This window comes from Tachyglossus aculeatus, chromosome 11 (assembly GCF_015852505.1).
Source record: "Tachyglossus aculeatus isolate mTacAcu1 chromosome 11, mTacAcu1.pri, whole genome shotgun sequence".
In the NCBI taxonomy this organism is placed as follows: domain Eukaryota; kingdom Metazoa; phylum Chordata; class Mammalia; order Monotremata; family Tachyglossidae; genus Tachyglossus; species Tachyglossus aculeatus.
Genome location: NC_052076.1, coordinates 46,842,661 through 46,867,066, shown reverse-complemented (window position 1 = coordinate 46,867,066; position 24,406 = coordinate 46,842,661). Strand labels below are relative to the sequence as shown.

At 52.3% G+C, this 24,406-nt stretch overlaps 1 protein-coding gene across 3 annotated transcripts in view; it reads left to right on the top strand.

Annotated features, from left to right (window-relative positions):
- The first annotated feature begins 22 nt into the window (after positions 1-22).
- The window catches only part of PIEZO1 (piezo type mechanosensitive ion channel component 1), a 153,464-nt gene continuing 129,080 nt past the window's right edge, over positions 23-24,406 (top strand). For all 3 annotated transcript variants that reach the window (XM_038753615.1, XM_038753614.1, XM_038753613.1), the window contains exon 1: positions 23-211. In XM_038753615.1, the coding sequence (XP_038609543.1) occupies positions 148-211 (64 nt within the window). In that variant the 5' untranslated portion in view covers positions 23-147. The remainder of the gene's footprint in view (positions 212-24,406) is intronic.

Here is a 24,406-nt window from a genome sequence, read left to right as displayed (position 1 = left end):
CCCTGCCCATCCCTCCTCCTCCTTCTCCTCCTTCTCTTCTTCCTCCTCCTCCTCCCCTGCCCGCGCACATGGAGTGAGCAGTGCCATGGAGTGCCAACCTCCTGCCGCCTAAGCCCCGTCCGGCCGGACCCTGGCACGGGCCTGGGCATGGAGCTGCAGGTGCTGGCAGGACTCTTCTACTGGCTGCTGCTGCCCCTCTCCCTGTTGGCCGGTAAGCCCCCTGCCCCCCGGACAGACGGACCCGTGCCAGCCGTGCCATCTCCCCCCTTCTCTCCCAGGCGCCCACCCTGGGGGGCAAATCCCGCATGACCAGGGCACCCTCCCCCACCACCACCGGCCTGGGCACCAACCAAACTTCCCCGGGACCTCTGGAAACTCCGTATCCGCTGGGAAATCTCCATGACGCCCCTCCCGGGAATGCCCTGGCCTTTCTAGACTGGGAGCCCGCTGTCGGGTAGGGACCGTCCCTATATGCTGCCAACTTGGACTTCCCAAGCGCTTAGTACAGTGCTCTGCGCACAGTCAGCACGATTGAATGAATGAGTGAATGGGGGGGAAGGGGGCACCCGACCGCCCCTAGCCCCCTCCCCACAAATGCCCCTGCGGCTGCTCCCTGCCTTGGGAGATGAGGAGGAGGAGGAAGGCAGCTCTTTATCTCTCTTACTGTTTTGCCCTAAAAAAAAAAAAGTACAATCTTGCATCAAGACTTCCTGGCCAATCTGGGAGAAGGCGGTTTCTTGCCTGGAACTGTTTAATTTGGAGGCTCTGTTCGGGGGCTAAATGCCTGTTGCCCGCCAGCCCCTACGGCCAGTCTCGGGGCTGGCGATTTATCGGTGGGATCAGTCCTTCTCCCTCCCAATCCTTCTTCCTCCCAATCTTTCCCCCCCTCCTAATCCTTCCCCCCCTCCCAGTCCTTCCCCCCCTCCCAGTCCTTCCCCCCTCCCAGTCCTTCCCCCCACCCAGTCCTTCCCCCCACCCAGTCCTTCCCCCTCTCCCAGTCCTTCCCCCCTCCCAGTCCTTCCCCCCTCCCAGTCCTTCCCCCTCTCCCAGTCCTTCCCCCTCTCCCAGTCCTTCCCCCTCTCCCAGACCTTCCCCCTCTCCCAGTCCTTCCCCCCTCCCAGTCCTTCCCCCCTCCCAGTCCTTCCCCCCTCCCAGTCCTTCCCCCCTCCCAGTCCTCCCCCCCCAGTCCTTCCCCCCTCCCAGTCCTTCCCCCTCCCAATCCTTCCCCCCTCCCAATCCTTCCCCCTCCCAATCCTTCCCCCTCCCAATCCTTCCCCCCTCCCAATCCTTCCCCCCTCCCAATCCTTCCCCCCTCCCAATCCTTCCCCCCTCCCAATCCTTCCCCCCTCCCAATCCTTCCCCCCTCCCAATCCTGTCCCCCCCTCCCAATCCTTCCCCCCTCCCAATCCTTCCCCCCTCCCAATCCTTCCCCCTCCCAATCCTTCCCCCCTCCCAATCCTTCCCCCCTCCCAATCCTGTCCCCCCTCCCAATCCTGTCCCCCTTCCCAATCCTGTCCCCTTCCCAATCCTCCCCCTTCCCAATCCTCCCCCCTCCCAATCCTTCCCCCCTCCCAATCCTCCCCCTCCCAATCCTGTCCCCCCTCCCAATCCTCCCCCTCCCAATCCTGTCCCCCCTCCCAATCCTGTCCCCTCTTCAATCCTACCCTCTCCCAATCCTGTCCCCGCTTCAATCCCAGGAGCGCCCTGGGAACCCTCGCCCCCTTAGTGGTAGCCATCCGGGGGCAGGGGCGACCAGGGCCTTTGAGGAGGACTTTGAAGCCCCCGGCTAGCTGAGAAGGAGCCCCACCCCAGGCTGCCCCTCTCCAGCCCAAACCCACGTGGATTGTAGCAGGAATTGGGGGCAGTCCCTTTGGCTCATGCCGTAGAGATGGGGGTGCCCAGGCGGTGCCCCTGCTGCAGCCGGGGATTTGGGGCCAGAGCTTCTGTGGTAGCAGGGGAGGAGCTGTGGAATCACTCCGACAGAGCGCCTTCCGTTTGGGTTGCTGATGGGGGCCTGCAGAAGTTGGCAAAACTTGGGGACATTTCAAGGCACTGAAAAAGAATCAGTAAAAGCCACAGAAGGGCCAGGAGGGGTGATCAAAACGTTTCCCAGCACTGCGTGCCTCTGTTGGATCGGTACAACCAGAGAGCAAACAGTGTGGACTCGTTTCCTCTGTCTTCACCGCCAGAGGCTGGAGGAAAAAATATCCCGCTCTGTAAAAGGGGGAGAGCAAATAGGACATTTTAGATGTCTTGTCCCTTAAAGTGACAAACAACCCAGTACTTATATCTTGAATACTGTCTGTAATGAGAGAGAAGGATTTCACTTTGAGGTAAAATGTGGGCTACTGGGCAGAGTAGGGCTCTGATAAAACCTTTCTGTCAAGGGGACCTTGGGGAAGTTGCTTAACTTCTCTGTGTCTGTTTTGTCGTCTGTAAAATGGGGATCCAATACCTGTCCGTCCTCCTCCTCCTCCTATTGTGAGCCCCATATGGGAGAAGGATTGTATCCGACCAGATGACTTTGTATCTACTCCAGTGTTTAGAATGGTGCCTGGCACATACTAAGTGTTTAACAAACACTGCAATTGTTGCTATTGTTGGAATTACGGTTGCTTTCCAAGGACAGAAGTGGTTGGGAAAGGGTGAAGTCGAACAACGTGGAGGCTGAGGCTCCTGAGGCCCCATGGAAAGGCCTTCCCAACTCCCGGTCCCGGGTAGAAGATTCTGGGAAAAGACTTACTTTCCCCAAGGACCGGGCCTGCCCGGTCAGAGCTGAGTGTCTACTCTTTCTCTTTTTCGCCCGAGCACGAAATGTCCCGAAGAGGCAGGAGGGTTTCGCTGCAATCCACTTTGCCTTGCACTCTGGTATTTGGCCAGTAACCTCTCCCTTAGACTGCCTAATCCCACTTGGGTCTGTTCCCCTGAATTTGGCTGTTGCAATGTTAAGCACCATAGCAGTCTGGAAATGAGCTGCCTAAGCGGTTAGTCAGAAATCTTACATTGCGTATGCTTAGGTAGTAATCTAGGGTGCAGGTTTGACTCATAGATTTCCTCTGCCCTTCCACCACCCTCTCCAGGTTAGGTTGCTGCCTGAAAGAAGCAAGGATCTGTAAACATTGGATCCCGAGGGCCCGCCTACTAAACAGAGAATCTGTCACTTGTGTTCCTCAGAATACCTCTGGGCTGTCTGACAGGTTATTGTAGTAGCTGAAGAAATGGTATTTGTTGAACTCCCACTGCGTGCAATGCACTGTACTTAGGAAAGCACAAAAGAAGCACCATGTGCATTCTCTGGCCTCAAGAAACTTACTTGGGAGGCAGCGTGGCTCAGTGGAAAGAGCACGGGCTTTGGAGTCAGAGGTCATGGGTTCAAATCCCCGCTCCGCCACGTCAGCTGTGTGACTTTGGGCAATTCACTTAACTTCTCTGGGCCTCAGTTACCTCATCTGGAAAATGGGGCTGAAGATTGTGAGCCCCATGTGGGACAACCTGATCACCTTGTAACCTCCCCAGCGCTTAGAACAGTGCTTTGCACATAGTAAGCGCTTAATAAATGCCATCATCATTATTATTATTACTTGAAACTTCTACTACTACTTGAGAATCAGAAAGGAGAGAGGTCGATTGTATCTGCTGAGCACTTACTGTGTGGGGAGTATAATATAACAGAGTTGGTAGACACGTTCCCTGCCCACCATGAGCTACTAGTTTAGAGAGAGACTGACCTTGGTCCAGCCACCAGACCTTCCCTCCTGTCCCGTAATCAGCAGGGAACTTTCAACAGAAATAGTGTGGCCTAGTGAAAAGAGCGTGAGCCTGGGTGTCGGAGGACAAGTGTTCTAATCCCAGTTTTTCCACTTGCCAGCTAAATGAACTTGTTTGTGCAGCTTCTCTATGCCTCACATTCATCATCTGTACAACGGAGTCAGTGTTTGTGCTCCTTGCCCCTTACACTGTGAGCCCATTTGGGACAGGGACTATATATGACCCGATTATCTTGTAGTAGTAGTGCTGCTACTACTACTACTAATAATATTCACCTTCTTTGGGAAACAGTTGAAGAGATTTGAAACGGCTGGGGGATTGACAATCGTTTGCCTTTTGTGTCCTGGCCACCCCAGTTGCAACCTTTATGGGGGGCAAAGCAACCCTGGAAAGACAACATAGCAATATGCTGGTTGTCTGAGGCTTTGGCTTGCACTGCCAGCTTGCCTTGTGGTTAGAGCAGGAGCCGAGTGACTTGCAAGCTAGTTGGGTGTCCTGGGCTGCAGCCGCCTTTCTCCAGGAAGACCAAAAATGGCTGTTTAGAAAGTTGTGACTAGATTGCTAATGACTTAGAATGCCCAAGAGCAGACCTGGTTTTCTAGAAAAAAGGCCTGAGCTCATTTTCAGGAGGAAATAAAGGCTGCTTACGCCACGTGGGCTGAAGCGTGTTTCTCCGAGCCACACGTGTGCCCTTCAGACCACGCATGTGACTGAAGGCACGGAGAATGCTGATTCAATCTAACCCGCTTGATGAGGGTGTTGGGGGCTGTCCCAGTCACTGATGTGGTGGTGTTCCCCTCCGGTAACGTTGCTCGTTCCAGGCTACCTGGCCATTTCTTGCTTGCTCCCGCTCCTGGTTTGTCTGTGATGGCCGTCCCCAATGTCAGCACCCCTGCAGCGGGGAAATCAAAGGAGGCAGCTTGGTTTCTGTTCTCAGTGGCATCGGGGGCCCTTAGGAGTTGTGTCTTCAGCTCTGCCACCCTATTTCCTGTGAGGCTGTGAGTCACTTCACCTCTATTTCCTTTTCCGTCAACCAGAGTAGTCATATCTACCTCGCTGGAGGGGCAGTAAGATTTCATTATATCGTAATCATGGGCTTTGGTGATTTCTCTGCGTGAAAAATGACGCTGGCTTAGAGGCTGGGGGTAATGGTTAGTCTCACTTGTACTAATGGCTCGGCTGCGCCAAGCCTCCAGGACACACCGGACCAGGTGAACTTGGTGAGGGAAAATCAACCTAGTCCTAATCGTCTGGTGTTTTTTGCCTAGAGCCCAAGGCTTTTTCTGTCCCCTTCTTCCCTTTTCCAAGCTACCAAAATCCTCCTACTACCCTGAAGTCATCGTGAATCAATGAGTCAAGAATACTGAGTGCTTATTCTGTGCAGTGTACTGTACTTAGTACTTGGGAGACTGCAATACTGTTACCACAAGGGGGATTGTGGGAAACTTTGGTTGATTCATCTCAGCTGAAAGAGCAACACGTCGGACGTCTCTCCCTCTGACAGGAGGCCTGAGAAGCCATCAGTTTCCTCGCTGCCCTCGAGAAGCAGCATGGCCCAGTGGAGAGAGTATGGGCTTGGGAGTCAGAAGGACCTGGGTTCTAATCCCAGCTCTACCACTTGCTTGCTGGGTGACCTTGGGCAAGTCATTTTGCTTTTCCGTGCTCCAATTTCCTCAATTGTAAAATGGAGATTAAATACCTGTTCCCCCTCCTACTTAGACCTTGAGCCCCATGTGGGACAGAGACTGTGTCCTACCTAATCAACATGTACCTACCCTGGCATTTAGGACAGTGTTTGACACCAATGCCTGCTCTCTAGTGCCAAACTCTGAGCCAGACTTTTTTGGGGGGCCGGGGGGGGGGGGGGTATTTGTCAAGCTATGTACCTACCCTGGCATTTAGGACAGTGTTTGACACATAGCTTGACAAATACCCCCCCGCCCCCCACCAAAAAAAAAAAAGCCTGGCTCAGAGTTTGGCACTAGAGAGCAGGCATTGGCATCTTCCGCCGTCAGCTGTGTGACTTTGGGCAAGTCACTGAACTTCTCTGTTCCTCAGTTCCCTCATCTGTCAAATGGGGGTTAAGACTGTGAGCCCCACATGGGACAACCTGATCACCTTGTAACCTCCCCAGCGCATAGAACAGTGCTTTGCGCATAGTAAGCACTTAATAAATGCCATCATTATTATTGTTATTATTATTCTGGGCCTGGGAGCTCCCGAATTCACCCCCATTGCCCCTGAAGTGGGGCTATCACTGTAAAGGCCAGGCAGACCTCAGGATGGAGGGCAGCCAGTCAGATCCAGAGGGATTGATGGTGGTTTTTACCAAGTTTTCTGGACTCGGACCGGCCGGCAGCCTCGGGTTTTCTAAAGCTGCAGAGCACTTAATCCAACCCCTGCCATGTTCCCTCAAACCTGGAAAGCCCAAGAGACTTAGCAGAAAGTTCTCTGCATCCGAATAGCGGGCAGACTGCATGTGGCTCCCCAAACTCCAGAGGATATTTCATTAAAAGTAATGCACTCCCTCTCTAGACTTCTTCTCTAGACTTCTCTCTCTCTCTAGCTTCTTGTTTGCTGGGAACGTGACTGCCAACTCTGTTATACTGGACTCTTTCAAGTGCTCTGTGCTGTGCTCTGCCTGCAGTAAACGCTCAATAAATACTATTGACGATGATGAGGACGACTCCTGCTTGGGTGGTCACTTCTTTTGACCCCTGTTTTGAGGCCTTGTGAGTGAATGTTCCTTTTCCAAATGTCTCCAGCTTCCTGAATGATTCACTGTCCTCTCTGTGTTGTCTCTTAAAAACTGAAAGATACCTAGTGCTATCAGGGGGCCCGGTTCATTCAGATAAACCTTCGCCCTAGAGAAAGGCAGCTTCTCTTAAAGAATTCTGCATGGATCGCTTCTCTGGGAGAGGATCTCCCCAGCCATTGACTCGATTCCTGAGCACGTCTGGATTTGCAGCCGCTGCAGAGCTCGTGCCCTGCAGCTGCGAGGGAGCTGTAGTAGTGTCACAGCCCATCCCGTGACTTGTCCATCCTTTGGGGCCCCCAGACCATATCCGGGCTCCACGAGCCAAAGTCCCAGCTGGGTGCTGAGCAGGCCAACTGTATGGGCTGAGACTAGCCCCCAGAAAGAAGGGTTTGGGGAAAGGGAGGGTGAACTCAGCCTCGGGGACCATTTCATTGCCCTTCTAGCAAAGCAGTTCATGGTAAAAGTCAAGCCTGTTGCCAGCTTGCCTGCCTGTGCCTGCACAGGTTGCACTCCAAAAGAAAACGAGTTGAAAAAGTTCACTTTTGACGAGAGGTGATCCTAGCTGGGTTAAGAGCTACACTTGTGCCCTTAGGCAGAAACCCCGGGTCCAACTGGAGTCTGGTGGTTCTTGGCTGTAGCTCCCACTTTCCTTCTCTCCACTGGATAGAGCACTGGCCTTGGAGGCAGAAGGTCATGGGTTCTAATCCTGGCTCTGCCACATGTCTGTTGTGTGACCTTAGGCAAGTCACTTAACTTCTCTATGCCTCAGTTACCTCATCTACAAAATGGGGAGTAAGAGTGTGTGTCCCATGTGGGACAGGGACTGTGTCCAACCTGATTACCTTGTGTCTACCCCGGTGCTTAGAACAGTGCTTGGCACATAGTAAGTGCTTAACAAATACCATTATTATTATTATTACTTTGTCCCCACTCTTCGTGCTTCCTCACGTAACCAATCGAGCGTCCTCTCCCAACTTTGCATCCGGGCAGCCGTGGGTTGCCCAGGAGGCTGTGGCGGGTGGGGGGCACGGGACTTGTACTTCCCAAGTGTTTAGTACAGTGCTCTGCACACAGTAAGCGCTCAATAAATCCGATTGAATGAATGAACGAGGGGTCAGAACAGCGATCAGATGGCCAAGGGCAATGCCTGATTTTGGGTGAGGAATAACAACAGCTTGGTGCCAGCTTGGTGCCAGCTTGGTGCTCTCTGCTGCCCTTCCTCCCAGGGGGCTCAGGCCAGAGACACCTCCCCATCCTCCTCTGCCACACCCCAGACCTGGTTTCCTGCTTCCTGGAGGCTGGGCAGATGAGTAGAGGGCCTAAGAGGAGCCTCACCTGCCTGAAGTCTTGCCCTGTCTTGCAACCTGTCCCACTAGGATTTGAGGGAGCAGGGGTGGGGTTTGGTTTTTGTTTGTTTGGGGTTTTTGGGTGGTTTTAATAGTATAATGATAGGGGGTATTTTTAAGCCGAGAGGACCAGGATTCGTGCGACGGTAGCTGTTTACCAGCTTTCGATCTTCAAGCTATTTTTCTCCTTCAATAAATATAGTAAGAGGCCCGCTCCGGCCTGTCTCTCTCCCCTCCCCGGCGTTCGGGTCCAAGCTGGAGAATGGACTGCACAGCTACCTCCTGTGGTTTCTTTTTTAAGAGAACACCGCGGCTAAAAAAGAGCTGTCTTGTGTTGGCTTTTGGCTTCTGGAGGGCCAGCGACAGGGGGGAAGCACTGGGCGGTGGGTTGTTTTTTATTTTGGTTATTTGCCTTCCGGAGGCACACAGGGCAGAGACTGTGTGTCAGAAAGCGATGGCCCTGCCCCAGATTTTTAAGCGATGCTTCTAGGGAGCGCATGTGAGTGAGTGCGTGCGTGTGTTGCCTCAGTGTGCGTGTACATGCAAGAATTGCCTCAATGTGCGTGTACATTGCAAGAGGCGCCCAGGCCCCTTCAGAACCTCTTCCTCACCCCTTTGCTCCCACCAGCTGACTGAATTAGCTTCAGCCCTCCAGGCCCTCAGAAGCCGCAGAGTTCGTTTGTGCTTTCATTCAGCTCTAAATCCCTGCCCTCCCTTCCTCCTCCCTCTCCCCCCAACCCTTTTCCAGCCCTCTCTCCCCCTTTTGTTTTGAAATTGCCGGGGCAGTTTGTTGGCTTCCCAGATTAACCTTCAGAAAAAAGCTACTATGTAAACAAATTCCACACGGCAAGTGGTACCAAAGGAATGTGATTTGGCCTTCCTGCATTCCCCTCTTCTGCCTGTCTGGGTGAGAGGCTGTCGGCCCCTAGGCGAAGTTGGCCCTTCGAAGCATCCCTGGGAGTTTGGTCTGTTGGGTTTCCAAACCGGACGAGTTGGGAAAGGATTGCGCCCAGTCCTGGCGGCCGAGACGTCCAAGGGGGTGGATCAGGCAGGGAGGAGGGGGAGAGGAAGAGCGGGAGAATGACTTTCCTCCTGAGCCAGGGCTTTATAGACCCCGTCCAGTGTCTGGTCATGCTGTGTCGACTAACTGGTGGGCCATTTGCCATGGCTGGAAGCAGGGGATTGGACTAGATGACCTCTCAAAGTCCCTTCCACCTCTAGAGCTCTATGATAACGATCAGACGGATCAGGTTTTTCCTTCCCTTGGTAGCCCATCCCTGACACTCCTCCACTGCGTGGTTTCTTCTGATCCACCTCAGTCCTGTCAGCTAGCACGGAAGAAAGAGACTTTTCAAAGTCCACAGACAGTCTCCTAACAGTGGCGGTCCTCCCCCTCCACTTTATGGGTGAATTTTTAAAAAATCTCATTCAGAAGCACCTAATGGTTGAGGTGGGGCTTGTTTTCTCTCTCCTTGGCTCCTCTGGGGATTTTTTTTTTCCGCTTAAATTATTGTTATAAGGCCGGAGCCAAGGCATGGTAATGGCTGATTCTTTGGGCAGACATATTTTCCTTGGATAGGAAGCAGACCAGGGCAATGGGGAGCAGTTGGGGGGCTGTGAGCATGGCTAATCAGTGATGGGCCTGGCACCCTGTTGGGGTTTACGCTCCCCCGTCCCACCCTTTTGGGGAAATGATTTCTGGATCCCGGCACTAATAACCTCATTGCTGCCGAGCCATGGACCCCGACTTCTTTTATGTGTGGGCCGCGGGAATCCTGGTTGGGTGAGGGAGGCTGATCTCGGAGCACCTGGCCAAACCCTCAGACTCCCTTGCCCTCCCTTCAGATAGAAGCAGAATCTGCCGCTCGTTGCTCCCTTTCCCCCAACCCCTGACCCAAATGCCTACCTAAAGGATGCTACAAAGGAAAAAGCCTACAAACCAAATTAACCCGCAGAGCCAACTATTTGGTTTTCTAGTCGATAAAAGGAGCATTCTTTAAACAGCTGAGCTTTATCGTGTCTGTCGGCATCCAGGAGGCTTATGCTTCCATCTTAAGCTGTGCTGGTCTTCAGCAAACCTTCTCCAAGAGGTCACACAGCTCGGCCCAATCTAGGATTGGGCTTGAGCTTCTTACGTTCGTAATTGCCGTCGACAGAGCGCCAGGCCCGGAGCCTGGGAATGGCTGGAGGTTCTCAGTCCTAGGGCAAGAAAATGGAGCATAGGTAGAGAGGGGCCCAGGGTCCACTGCTGGCCTCGGATGCTGGCCTTCTCCATGTCCGTGCTCATACCTTGGCTTCGTTGTAGCAGCCGCCAGTTCTGCAAGCCGTGGCTTCTGGAAAATCCCTCTTGGAATCGTCTGAAGAGGCTGATGGGATTCCGTTTTAACTGCTGTCTGATTTCCACCCTCTGACAGATCCCAGTGGGGTGGGCATGAGGTGGGTTGGGGAGCCCTCCAGTTTTTCAATGAGATGAGTATTACCGAGACTCCTCTATTTTATTGGGTTCACCGAATACCACAGAATATCTGGCCAGCCCTTTCAGGATTTATTTTTATGATCCGTTACTTGTTAGGGCAATACAGAAAATCCCAATCCAGCATCCTCAGTGCATAGTCAAGTGGGAAAGGTAACTAACTTTCAATACTGTCTGTTTCCTCTCCTCAAAGCCAGCACGTATTTGAGAACAGTCTGTCTATCCCCGAGTCCGTCGGAGGCACTGCCTGTCCTTGGAGGGACTGTCAACATTCGTCTCCCATTCCATTCGTTCATTCAATCGTATTTATTGAGGGCTTACTGTGTGTAGAGCACTTTACTAAGCGCTTGGAAGGTACAATTTGGCAGCAAATAGAGACAATCCCTACCCAACAACGGGCTCACACTCTGGAAGGGAGGAGACAGACAACAAAACAAAACAAGTAGGCATCAGTAGCATCAATATTAATAAATAGAATTATATATATATATATACACACACAATATTTATGAGTTCACTTCAGCTTAACTTTATTCATTGCTTGGCCTCCCCCTTCTGCTCACAAGGCTCTTGGCTGAGCTGGAGATGAACAGGAAAGGAGTCATTAGTTTATCCATTCTGCCCACAGAGTTATGAATGAACTTTTTTCAATGACTCAGTTCCCCCGAATTTGGGTCTGGAGTGTCCCTATCCCTGACACATTATTGCAATTCTGTAAAGGTTGGTGCGGGCTAAACTGAGTGATGTTCTTTGGCTAGTCTCCCCGTGGGCCGGGAATAATAATAATGATGGCATTTGTTAAGCGCTTACTATGTGCAAAGCACTGTTCTAAGCGCTGGGGAGGTTACAAGGTGATCAGATTGTCCCATGGGGGGCTCACAGTCTTAATCCCCATTTTACAGATGACATAACTGAGGCACAGAGAAGTTAAGTGACTTGCCTAAAGTCACACAGCTGACAATTGGCGGAGCCGGGATTTGAACCTATGACCCCTGACTTCAAAACCCGGGCTCTTTCCACTGAGCCATGCTGCTTCCGTGTCTCAGCTGGGAATGTGTCTACCAGCTCTTTTGTATCATGCTCTCCCAAGTGGTTAGTTCAGTGTTCTGCCCACAGTAAGAACTCAATAAATATTATTTATTGATGGTCTTTCTGGCATGCCTGGGTGTCAGCTGGATATGGATTACGCTGAGTTGCGGGTACAGAGAAGGGCTCTGATGTGCCCAAGATCACCCAGCAACTGGAGGAAGGGCCAGTGGCAGAATTCAGGACCCCTGAAAGTTCTCATCTGTGGCAGAGCCCATTTTGGGGGGGAACAATGCAACTTTGTTGAGAGTGACTTTTGATGCCAACCTGCCACCTGCCTGGGCAAGGATTCTGGGCTTAGGCTGAGTCACGCCCAGCTGGGTGCTGTGGTGGAAAGGAAAACTCTTTCAGGGCTGAAAGGTAGCACCCAACTCCGAAACAGTTTTGTGGGTAAGGAGGAAAGTGGGCAGGTCCCCTGGCTGGGTATGCTTCCTGTTCCAACGCTTTGCTGGGCAGCGGGTTGGCGTGATGTGCCTCGGGGGCCCAGATTTGGGTTATTGTCCAGGGATCTCATAGGAACTGAGTCTGTCTGGCCAGCACGTCCCACTGCCCCTTTGCTCTATAGCCAAGTTCCCCTTCCCCTACCCCCCGATCAGCAGATTCTGCCCCCCAAAGGAGTGCTGTCTAGACAGAGAAATCTTGAGATGTTCATTCATTGTCATACTGAGCGCTTACTTTGTACAAAACAGCACTTGGGAGAGTACAATACAACTACAAATAGACTCATTCCCTGACCTCAATGAGCTCACAGTATAAAGGGAAGGAGGGTTGGGGAAGGAGAGTGAAAGAAGGGGACCCAGGGCGCTTGGGGCCTGAGATGCAGAGATGGAGAGGGAGTGTGGTGACCTCTGGAGCTAGAAAGGAGAACATTGTGGAGGAGACAAGTGACTGAAGGAGGAATTCCTCTAGACTGTAAGCTCGTTGTAGCCAGGGACCATGTCTACCGACTCTGTTGTATTGTACTCTCCCAAGTGCAGTGAGCAGGGGACATTTGTGCCAACGCTTTCATATGGTGCTCTCCCAACCACTTAGTACAGTGCTGTGCATAGGGTTAGAGCTCAATAAATATGATCGAATGATTGGTCTGCACACAGTAAGCGCTCAGTAAATACCACTGATGATGATGATGACTTGAAAGTTAAGGCTGGCAATCGGGAATCCGTGAAGTCTGATGTTGCCGCTAGGCCTCTGAGAGCCTCAGCACCAACTCCTATGGGAGTTTAATCCCTTTAATCCTGCCACCACATTCCACCTGCATTATGTCATGACGTCATGAAGAATCTGGGGAACCAACCCAGTGTGCTCTGAAACAACTCTCCTCCCGCTGACGCTTCCTCTGCCCCTTCCAAAACTTGCTGATTGGACCCTCTTTCTATCTACCGTGTCTCTTCCTCCAAACTCTGTTTTCCTTCACTTGAATTCCTGCTCTCTCAGCAGACTGACCCGCCCTCCCCTGCCCCATCCAAAGGAGGTCAGGGGGCAGGAAGCAGCAGAAAGGGGAGGAGAGATACAATTCAGGGAGCTGAGGGGAGGAAATGAGGGAGAAGGGGGGAAGGAAGTAGGGGAGTGAACGTGAAGGAGATTGATCTCCTCTCTCCGGGGCTTGTTTTCATCTATGTAGGACCTGGCCCCGTCCGAAGTCTGCCCCCTCCCTGTGTTCCTACGCTCCCTTCTGTGGCCCCCTGGTCATTCCCCTCTCCCCTCCGGCCAACAGCAGACACGACTTCTGATCGAATTCCTATGGCCCAGTGGGGCAAGTGGCAGAAGAAGGTTTGGCTCTCTCTGCGTGGGCCTGAAGCACGCAGCACGTGCGCCTATGTTGTAAGCCAGAGTTGGCTGGAAGTCCATCTGGAGCCCCAGGGCCCCTTCCGCACGGGATGGGAGTGGAGGACTTGGGCCCTGTAGGCTGTCTTAGAGAGCAAAAGCTATATCCCGGGCTGCCCGAAAGTCTGAGCTCGGTTCCTCGAGGGGGCTGCAGGGACTCCAGTCAAGATGGTCCAAATTCCTGGGCATGAAGATGGGATCAATCACGGACTTCTCCCTTAAACAGAGCTTCTCTTCTGGATCACCAGCCTTCCCCTAAGTTGGGCGACTTAGTTGGCTGGCTAGTGACATGCCTGTGGGCCTAGAGGGTTTTGGACCGAATGAAAGTTGGTTTTATTGGCCCAGGCTCCTCCTTCACTTACTGAATTGTCCCATACCCCCGCCCCTGCCCTCCCCAAGACATGTCCCATTATGGCTTCTCTGGCTCCTTTGGCCTCAAGGCTACGGGATCTCCAGTGGTCTAAAATCTACCTCCCACCCACGAGATTGGAAGCTAAAGGACTCCGTTTGCTCCAGGGGGTGGCTGCATCTCTGACTTCATTCCTCGAGTACTACCCGGAAGAAGTTGGCCTCCCATGGTCATCCAGCTGTGGGGTTCACCCCCAGCCAGTTGAACCCAACTGATACGTGGGGGCCGCAGCAGCTGCCCATTAGAAGCCATCTTGCCTCTTCCTGCAGTTTGCTCGGCTCTTCCCCACTTAAGGGGCTTAACCGTAGCGGGCATCTGAGCTGTTGGATCTGGGCATAGAGGCTGGCCCCAGTCCCTAGGGTGGCAGCTGAGTTAACCGAGCTGTGTCTCGCAGACTGGCATGGCCCCAAGAGGTGCTGTTGCTGCTTGAGATTTAGGGAGGGGTAGGGAAAGGGGCTTGGGCTCTATCCCACTCTGCCAGGAAACTATTGATCAATAAGATTTCCCTCAGAGAGAAGGTGGTAAGTAACTGATGCAAACTGGAAGCCCTCCCAATACATTTGTGTGTGTATGCAGGAGGGGGCAGTGGGTTCTGGAGGAGGAGATGGGGCATGGGAGGAATGGAGGCGGGGAGGAAGAGCGAGGACCAGCTAACCTATTTTAACCGGCAATTAGATCTTTCCGACCAATTTCAGAGCCTGACAGTTGGGGTGAGGGAGCTCCCCCATTTCCCTCCAGACTCCGGTGACTCCTCCCCCCCAAATCAAGCACCCCAGTCCCAGTGACTATCCAGCTCTACTTCTGGCCTCGGGCACCCTCCCCCCAACACCCCCCGGGGACCCTGGCGGATGTCTCTCACTCCGCTGTTAGGAATTAAATTAGTTTTCCATAAAAACAGGATGTAGTGGGTGAGACGACATGGCAAAGATTTTTTTTTCTTTTATTTTTCCAGGAACCGAACGTATAGGCTGGGACTAGTACTCTTCTCCCCAGAGGGTGTGGGGAATGATTCTTGTTCCTTAGGAAATAGCCATTTGGTTGTCTTTCTTCTTCCCTTTCTCCCCACCGGGATTTTATGATGTCACCCTTGACGCAGTGAGGCTGGGACTGAGCACAGCGGCTTCTTGAACGGGCTCTAGGAGTTCCAAGCGCTCTTCAGAGAGGATCCCGGTCAGGCTGACCCTTTTCCCAGTAGATGTGGGAAGAGCGGGAACCCCTGGAGCTAGCTGTGGCAGCTGGGATTTATTCAGGGCTGCCCCCTCCTTTGACCTCCATGGTTTGGCCCCCACGCTAGCCTTCCCTAGGGGGCTGGCTCATTTGTCAGGCAGAGCCTGGTCTCACGGCCGGGCGGTGATAGCGCTTCATCTCACTCTCTGCCTCCTGCCTCAGAGGGAAGGGACTGGGGGAGTCTATCACGCACGGAAGCAGTGTGGCCTAGTGGAAAAAACATGAGCCTGGGAGTTAGAGGACCTAGTTCTACATCTTGATCTGCCACTTATCTGTTGTGTGACCTTGGGCAAGTTGCTTACTTTCTCTGGGCCTCAGTGTCCTCAACTGAAAAGGGGATTCAATACCCGTTCTCCCTCCTACTTAGATTGTGAGCCCCATGTGGGACAGAAACTATGTCCGACCTAATAAGCTATTACCTACCCCAGTGCTTAATATGTGCTAAACAAATATGACAATTATTATTATTATTAGAGCCCATCTCAAGTGTCATGGCTGTTGGGTGCTGGCTATAGGCGGACCGATTGCTGACCATTGAAGGTGCATTCACAACTGGTGCCCAGCATTTTCTGGCAATCTGATTTCTACAAACCCCAGGTGGGGAGTGGTGGGGGAAGTGGTCTAGGGGTGCAGTTAGAGTTATCTTACTCGCAATCTGCCCCTGAATGAGGGGGTCCATTGGAGGTGGATCTCCCCGCACAACATCTCTCTCTGGTTGCCAACTTTTACTTCCCAAGCACTTAGTACAGTGCTCTGCACACAGTAAGCGCTCAATAAATACGATTGATTGATTGATTGGGATTCACTCTGGAGTTTACAGCAGTCAGCTCTGCATCTGCTCTCAGGAGGAAGGCCTGCCCACACCTGGCCAGTGAGCCTGGTGTTGGTGAGCCCAGCCTCACTGGGGAATGTCCTCTGGGTAGCTCAGGCATGTGAGGCACGGGGTGGCCTCTGGTGGGGCTTCTGGGAGGAGAAGGATCCCTGGATGAAGGCCCACTGGTTCAGGGAAGCCTCCTCCCCTTCTTGGGAGAAGAAAACTCCGGGAACATCCCTGGGACAGTGGAACGGCGGGCCGTGTGGGTCAGAGGTCTGGGGTCGGAAGGGGCTTGGAAATCTGCTGGCAACACCCTGGACTGGCAAGCCTATTTCATCAGGAGCCCAGCAGACCAAGCTAGCTCTCTTCCTCCCTTCAAGGCCCTGCTGAGAGCTCACCTCCTCCAGGAGGCCTTCCCAGACTGAGCCCCTTCCTTCCTCTCCCCCTCGTCCCCCTCTCCATCCCCCCCATCTTACCTCCTTCCCTTCCCCACAGCACCTATATATATGTATATATGTTTGTACATATTTATTACTCTATTTATTTATTTATTTGTACATATCTATTCTATTTATTTTATTTTGTTAGTATGTTTGGTTTTGTTCTCTGTCTCCCCCTTTTAGACTCTGAGCCCACTGTTGGGTAGGGACTGTCTCTATATGTTGCCAATTTGTACTTCCCAAGCGCTTAGTACGGTGCTCTGCACATAGTAAGCACTCAATAAATACGATTGATGATGATTAGAGGGTGCAGGTGCCTCTGAAGGGGAGGGACTCCCCATTTCATAGCTGGGGAGACAGAAGGTCAGAGCTACTCCACAGCGGGTCTAAGACCCCGAAGCATTCATTCGTTCATTCATTCAATCGTATTTATTGAGTGCTTACTGTGTGCAGAGCACTGTACAAAGCGCTTGGAAAGTATAATTCAGCAACAGAGACAATCCCTGCCCACAACAGGCTCACAGTCTAGAAGGGGGGCGACAGGCATCAAAACAAGTAAACAGGCATCAATAGCATCAATATAAATAGAATTATAGATAGATAAATATCATTAATATAAATAAATGGAATTATATGTACATATATGCACATGTGCTGTGGATGGGGGAGGGGGTAGAGCAAAGGGAGGGAGTCAAAGCATGTTTGGATGGAGAGCCCCAGGGCTTCCAGGCGTTGGTTATAAATAAACTCAGCATCCTATTGCCTTACTGTTGGGCCGGGAGAGCAACATGGTGCTCATTGCTGCGTCATCCACTGATTGATTGCCATCTTGCTTTTGGTGATGGGCAGGATGAGAACTGAGGCTCGTAAGCAAGTTCTAATGCCAAGGGTTGGGGTTGGGAGGTGAGGGTGGGGAACGTTTGTATTCTCACTCTGATGGGGACCAGTGGTCTCCACGTCGGCTGAGTCCGAGGAGGGATGCTGAGGAGCTGGAGAAGTGTGACCCCTGCGCTTCCTCCCTTGGCCTGGAAGCCAATCAATCAATCAATCAATCAATCGTATTTATTGAGCGCTTCCTATGTGCAGAGCACTGTACTAAGCGCTTGGGAAGTACAAATTGGCAACACATAGAGACAGTCCCTACCCAACAGTGGGCTCACAGTCTAAAAGGGGGAGACAGAGAACAGAACCAAACATACCAACAAAATAAAATAAATAGGATAGAAATGTACAAGTAAAATAAATAAATAAATGAAGTAATAAATATGTACAACCATACATACATATATACAGGTGCTGTGGGGAAGGGAAGGAGGTAAGATGGGGGGATGGAGAGGGGGACGAGGGGGAGAGGAAGGAAGGGGCTCAGTCTGGGAAGGCCTCCTGGAGGAGCCAAGGTAGGAGTGACTGGCTAATTTTTTTTTTATGGTCTTTAAGGGCTTATTGGGTGTCAAAGAGTGTTTTAAACGCTGGGGTAGGTACAAGTTAATTAGGTCGGACATGGTCCTTGTCCCGCGAGGAACTCACAGTCTAAGTAGGAGGGAGAACAGGTGTCCCCATTTTACGGTTGACTGGAATTGTGTCTTCTTCCAAACACTCAGTACAGGGCTCTGCATGCAGAAGGTGCTCACTAATGCTCCTGATTGGGTGACCTAGGGAGAGACGTCCTGGGGCTAGCTCCCAATACTAGGTGGCCCTCCTTGCTCTCTGCCTTCCAGTAGGAGTACAGTGTGTGTGTGCCTGGAGAAGCTTCAGAAACAGATTCAAGATCATAGAGAGACCCATCTCCTGCCCATAAAAGGGTCCATCTCCCTGCCCCCATCCCTCCAAGTCCTTTGAGACCCTCTGGTGCACGGGTGGCCCTTCTTCGTGCTCCCTAACTGCTGTCATGCTCATCATCCCCAGATGCTCAGCCTCAGCTCGGCCTTTCTGGTTTACTGCTTTCTCAGCCGGAGGATTGCTAGTGTGAACCGCAGGTCTGGGCCTGGCCCACCCTGGTGTGGACTCTGGCGGGGGGCAAGTCTGAGCCAGGCTCTCTTGACCCATCCCAGGACAAACCTAAGCCTCCCAGGGGACCATAAAAATGATCCAGTCTCTCAGCGATTTTCCGGGCTGACTACAGTTGATTCAGCGGTAGGCCAGACTAGACTCCTGTTCCCGACTGCTCTCGAGTGGGACAGTTTCCCAGAGGTTAGGGACAGCGGGTGGAGAAACTGCACGCTGTTCTCCGCTCACCGACTCTGTGGGTCTCCTTGGGGCAGCAAGACAGTGCTGTTGGATTGAATCCCCGAGGGCCTCGCTGTCGGGGTCAAGGGGAAGGCGCCTTGGAGGTGCAAGGAACACTGGAATCCGTGGTTGAGGACGGGGCCAGCAGAGGAAAATCAGTCCCCGGAGGATCGTCTCCCTCACAGTGGGGCTGTTGTTATTCTCGGGCGCTGTTGGTTTTTCCCCGGTTGAGTTTCCATGCTCTCCTTGTTGGGCTCCTGTCACTGTGCCCGTGATTTTTTTCCCTCAGCCCCACCCTTCCCCACGCGTCGATTGCAGCCAGCCACGCGGCAGAACAAACCGCGGTTGCGTGGGACGGGGCCTGGGACTCCATCTGGAGAAAACAGCTGATGGGGATCCTCAGGGGGTCCCTCGCTCCTCCTCTAGAGAGACCCCCGAGGCCCAGGTGGGGGCCTAGTTCTCGCAGACCAATAATGGCTCGACTCTGGTCCGTCGTCTCTGGTGTCTCCGATTGCCGGGGGAGGACGTGGTAACCCGGGCTGGAGTTTGATTACGGAAAGTGTCCGATCTGCTGGCGCAAAAATTAGTAGTGCTGATTTGCATGTTATTCATATACAATTTACGTGCTTGTTCTTAAAGGAGCTTTGCTCCTACCTTCCCATCTGCCACTGCTGCCTCGTCTCTGTCAACCTGGGCTTATTCTAGCCCGAAAATGTCATTTGGACTCCCCATCGGGACCCCTAGTTTCAGCTACAGCGCTGCTTTCTTCATTCCCACCTGCAGTGGGTTGCTGTTCCCGTAAGGGCAGCCGAGGTTGAGGGGGGGGTCGAAGCGGTGGCGGGTGGAGGGGAAGGTGGGACTCCAGAGGAATGCAGGAGGAACCTGCTGCGCTGGCTTAGAAGGGAGAGAAAGACTAAGGCCACATTTCCCCCACCATTTGTGTCTGGCGCAGACCCCCATCACGGTAACCCCCGCTTGGTACAGGGGGGATGTGGCGGCGCTACACGGTCAAACCGGTTCCTACTGTTACGGACTTGAACCTGGGACGCCAGAGGTGGGAGGGTGATGTTACATTCCTTACTGGGCTCCACAGTACATTCCCCATGCAGCCTCTCCTCGCCACCCTACAACCTCCACACTGAACACTCCCCGTGTGGGCCCTCCTCCTGTCCTCCCCACAGCCCTCACAGCAAACACTCTCCTCAAGGTTCATTCTGCCAATCTCCAGTGGCTACAAATCAATCTGCGCATCAGGCAGAAACTCCTCACCCTGGGCTTCAAGGCTGTCCATCCCCTCGCCCCCTCCTCCCTCACCTCCCTTCTCTCCTTCTCCAGCCCAGCCCGCATCCTCCGCTCCTCTGCCGCTAATCTCCTCACCGTACCTCGTTCTCGCCTGTCCCACCATCGACCCCCGGCCCACGTCATCCCCCGGGCCTGGAATGCCCTCCCTCTGCCCATCCGCCAAGCTAGCTCTCTTCCTCCCTTCAAGGCCCTGCTGAGAGCTCACCTCCTCCAGGAGGCCTTCCCAGACTTGAGCCCCTTCCTTCCTCTCCCCCTCGTCTCCCTCTCCATCCCCCCATCTTACCTCCTTCCCTTCCCCACAGCACCTGTATATATGTATATATATATTTGTACATATTTATTACTCTATTTATTTATTTATTTTACTTGTACATATCTATCCTATTTTATTTTGTTAGTATGTTTGGCTTTGTTCTCTGTCTCCCCCTTTTAGACTGTGAGCCCACTGTTGGGTAGGGACTGTCTCTATATGTTGCCAATTTGTACTTCCCAAGCGCTTAGTACAGTGCTCTGCACATAGTAAGCGCTCAATAAATACGATTGATTGATTGATTCTGCCGAAACATTTCGAAGGAGATCCCTCGGTTGTTCGGAACAGAGGCGCTACAGTGGGGGTTCGGGCCCCCGGGGGCCTCGTCAGCCAAGCTGGATAGGAAGGAGACTCTTGGGAGTGGCAGGAAGGGATTGAGCTAGAAAATAGTGCCTCTGAATCAGGGCCGAGACAGAGAAGAGGAACTTGGGTCAGTAGTGACCACGGAAGAATGGGAACAGCTGGGGTGACCAAACTACATCTAGAGAAGCAGCGTGGCTCAGTGGAAAGAGCCCGGGCTTTGGAGTCAGAGGTCATGGGTTCAAATCCCTGCTCCGCCAATTGTCAGCTGTGTGACTTTGGACAAGTCACTTGTCTGGGCCTCAGTTCCCTCATTTGTAAAATGGGGATTAAGACTGTGAGCCCCGTGTGGAACAACCTGATCACCTTGTATCCCCCCCACCCCCAGTGCTTAGAACGGTGCTTTGCACATAGTAAGCGTTTAACAAATACCATAATAATAATAATTGTTATATTATTATTAGAAAAGTAGGTGGGTAGTAACTCCTCATCACAACCTCCAGATTGTAGCTCCTGTCGACTGGTGCTGGTTCCTCATTTTTTCCCTTCAGTTTGCCATTCTCCACCAGGTGAGAATGGCACCAAGGCAGCAGAAGCAACAGGTATGCCCATGCTTTGGGCAATTCCCAGGGAGCCTCTTCTTTCCACTCGTCCTCTGTTGGCATTCCCAACTCGAGCCCCGGGACAGTCTGGGAGATGGCTTGGAGCGGATTCCTTGGACTCCGGTTGCAAAGCAAACTTCGCTCAAGCCCGCGGGGTCACTGGGCACATTCATTCATTCAATCGTATTTATTGAGCGCTTACTGTGTGCAGAGCACTGTACTAAGCGCTTGGGAAGTCCAAGTCGGCAACATATAGAGATGGTCCCTACCCAACAGCGGGCTCACAGTCTAGAAGGGGGAGACAGACAACAAAACCAAACATGTGGACAGGGGTCAAGTCGTCAGAACAAATAGAATTAAAGCTAAATGCACATCATTAACAAAATGAATAGAACAGTAAATATGTACAAGGAAAATAGAGTAATAAATCTGTGCAAACATATATACAGGTGCTGTGGGGAGGGGAAGGAGGTAGGGCGGGGGGGATGAGGAGGAGAAGAGGAACCAGGAAGGGGTGAGAAAAGAGGCCCCCATCAGTTTCAGGGCCAGAAGTGAGCTGGCTACCCCTCAAGATGGATGGTGTTTATTCAGAGGAGGCTGTTTCCCTAAAGTTTTCCCAAAAGCCCAACTTTTGAACTTAACATTTACTGGGGGGGCCCAGAGGCAACCTCTGCAGCAGTCTGGGAAGAAGCAGAAGTCCAAAGTGTCTTTTTAATATCCCTTAAGGGAAAGCTCCAAGCTTACTGCTCTGGCCTGATGCGACAGGCCTGGGAGAGAAGAGTCTTAGAAGCAGCGTGGCTTAGCGGAGAGAGCCCCGGCTTGGGAGGCGGAGGTTGTGGGTTCTAATCCTGGCTCTGCCACTTGGCAGCTGTGTGACTTTGAGCAAGTCACTTAACTTCTCTGTGCCACAGTTACCTCATCTGTAAAATGGGGATGAAGACTGTGAGCCCCACGGGGGACAACCTGATTACCTTGTATCTACCCCAGCGTTTAGAACAGGGCTTGGCATATAGTAAGTACTTAACAAATACCATTATTATTAGAAGTGGCACAGAATTCTGGGGCCGGGCTTCAACAGAACATCTGGTCCAGGGACTCCCAACCAGTGAGCTCTGACACCCTTGACCTCCCTAAGAATTTCAAGTCACCCTCTTCTGGAATCAGCAAGTACCCAAGCATGCTCCCCGCCTTGGGAGTAACCCACACATACTCAGTCAAATCAAAGATGGCCAACTGTTGCAACTAATTTGCCACTCAGGAAGCAGGGGTGTATGAGTCCCCCTGCCCCTCCCCTCCCAGGCCGAGGGGGTGGGGTGTATGCTGCAGACGCTCCTTATAGATTAGGGGGTGTGTCCCCCAACAAAGAAGAGTGGGAAGCAGTGTTCTAATCTAATTCCCTGCCCCGGGAAGGGCTGCTCCCGGACCACGAGGCCGAGAGCTCTCAGGATCAATTTGGTTCTCCCCTAGGCCTTCCCGAGGAAGCCTCTCCCTCCAAGGGGCTGAGACGCCTATATCCCTACTCCCCTCTTCCTCCCTCTTCAGGATTCCAGCGCTTAGTACAATGTCTGGCACGTAGTAAAGCACCTAACAAAAATACCATAATTATTATTATTATCCCACCAACCAGAGCAAGCTGCAGGAAGGGGGCTTTCCGATTTTCTGCCCCCCTAGTCAGCTTCAGCTGAGGTTTCAGGGTCAGCTCTTTGCTGACCTATATCTCCTAGGTGCCCACTGGGTCAGATGGTCCCATCAACTTGTCATCTGGCAGCAGTGACTGATTGCCGCTGTCTACATGACTCATAAACCCCTCCCAGCACATCCAGACCCTTAGATTGTAAACTCATCACAGGCAGGGATGGTGCCTCGCTCTTTCGGTGAAACTCCTCGGGCGCCAGATCGGTACTTGGCATCCAGAGTTTCCCTCTGCAAATACAGCTGCTCCCTGGCAGGACTGTGGCAGTCCAAATCACCATCACGGGGCCTAACAGGGACTTTTTCTGGTTGTCAGCTTCTAGCCCCGCTCTCTCCCTCCTTGAATTGGGGGAAGAAAAGGCAATGCAGTTGATCTAATCCTGGCTCTGCCACCTGTCTGCTGTGTGACCTTGGGCAAGTCACTTTACTTCTCTGTACCTCAGTTTCCTCACCTGTAAAATGAGGATTGAGACTTTGAGCCCCACGTGGGACAGGGATTTGCTTGTGTCCACCACAGCGCTTTAGAGTAGTGCCTGGCACATAGTAGGTGCTTAACAAATGCCATAATCATCGTCATCACCACTGATGTGTGTTTGTTTTCCAAAGGCTATGAGCGTGGGTCCCAGCTGTTATTTTGTTAGTATGTTTGGTTTTGTTCTCTGTCTCCCCCCTTTTAGACTGTGAGCCCACTGTTGGGTAGGGACTGTCTCTATATGTTGCCAATTTGTACTTCCCAAGCGCTTAGTACAGTGCTCTGCAGATAGTAAGCGCTCAATAAATACGATTGATGACGATGATGATGATGATTCTCTGGACAGGACTGCTCAGCTGCACTGTGTGGCTAAATCCGCCGCTGGCCTGTTGGATTCAGTTAGAACTGGTTAGACCCAAGGCTCCCTAGGCTCCTGACCTGCCCAGGTCATATCGTGGCCTCAGGACCCGAGAAAAGGAGGCCCTCTTGGGAGGTTGCCAGTCTCCCTTGGGTTCTTCTGGTAGGGCCGGAGGCCTCGTGGAAGCCCCCCCGGACTGGTCCTGGCCCAGACCCCCGGAGTCCAGCAGGACCAAGAACCATAGAGAGAAACAATCCCTCTGATCACCAGCCTCCTACTCCCACCCCGTGGAGGTGTAACTGTGGTTGATGGTAGCTCACGGGACCCGGCCAGCCCCCCTAATCTAAGCGCTGATTTCCCGAGATGGCTCAAAGTTTGGACAGGGCCTTGCTCTTCCCTCACTGGGGCATGGTCGCTGGGGAAAGGCTGATGGTAATGGGAATCATGGTATTTATTAATAATAATTGTGGTGTTCAACTCAGCATTTAGAACATTGTATAATACACAAGTGCTTAAAAATGCCATTTAGAAAAACAACCAAACTCTTACTATGTGGCAAGCATTGCATTAAGATACACTGCCAAGTTCTGTAATAATAATAATAATGATGATGATGGCATTTATTAAGCGCTTACTATGTGCAAAGCACTGTTCTAAGTGCTGGGGAGGTTACAAGGATATCAGGTTGTCCCATGTGGGGCTCACAGTCTTAACCCCCATTTGACAGATGAGGGAACTGAGGCACAGAGAAGTGAAGTGACTTGCCCAAAGTCATACAGCTGACAATTGGTGGAGCCGGGATTTGAACCCATGAACTCTGACTCCAAAGCCTGTGCTCTTTCCAGTGAGCCTCACTTGCAATCAGATCAGACTGTGAGCCCAATGTTGGGTAGGGACTGTCTCTATATGTTGCCAATTTGTACTTCCCAAGCGCTTAGTACAGCGCTCTGCACATAGTAAGGGCTCAATAAATACGATTGATGATGATCAGACACAGTC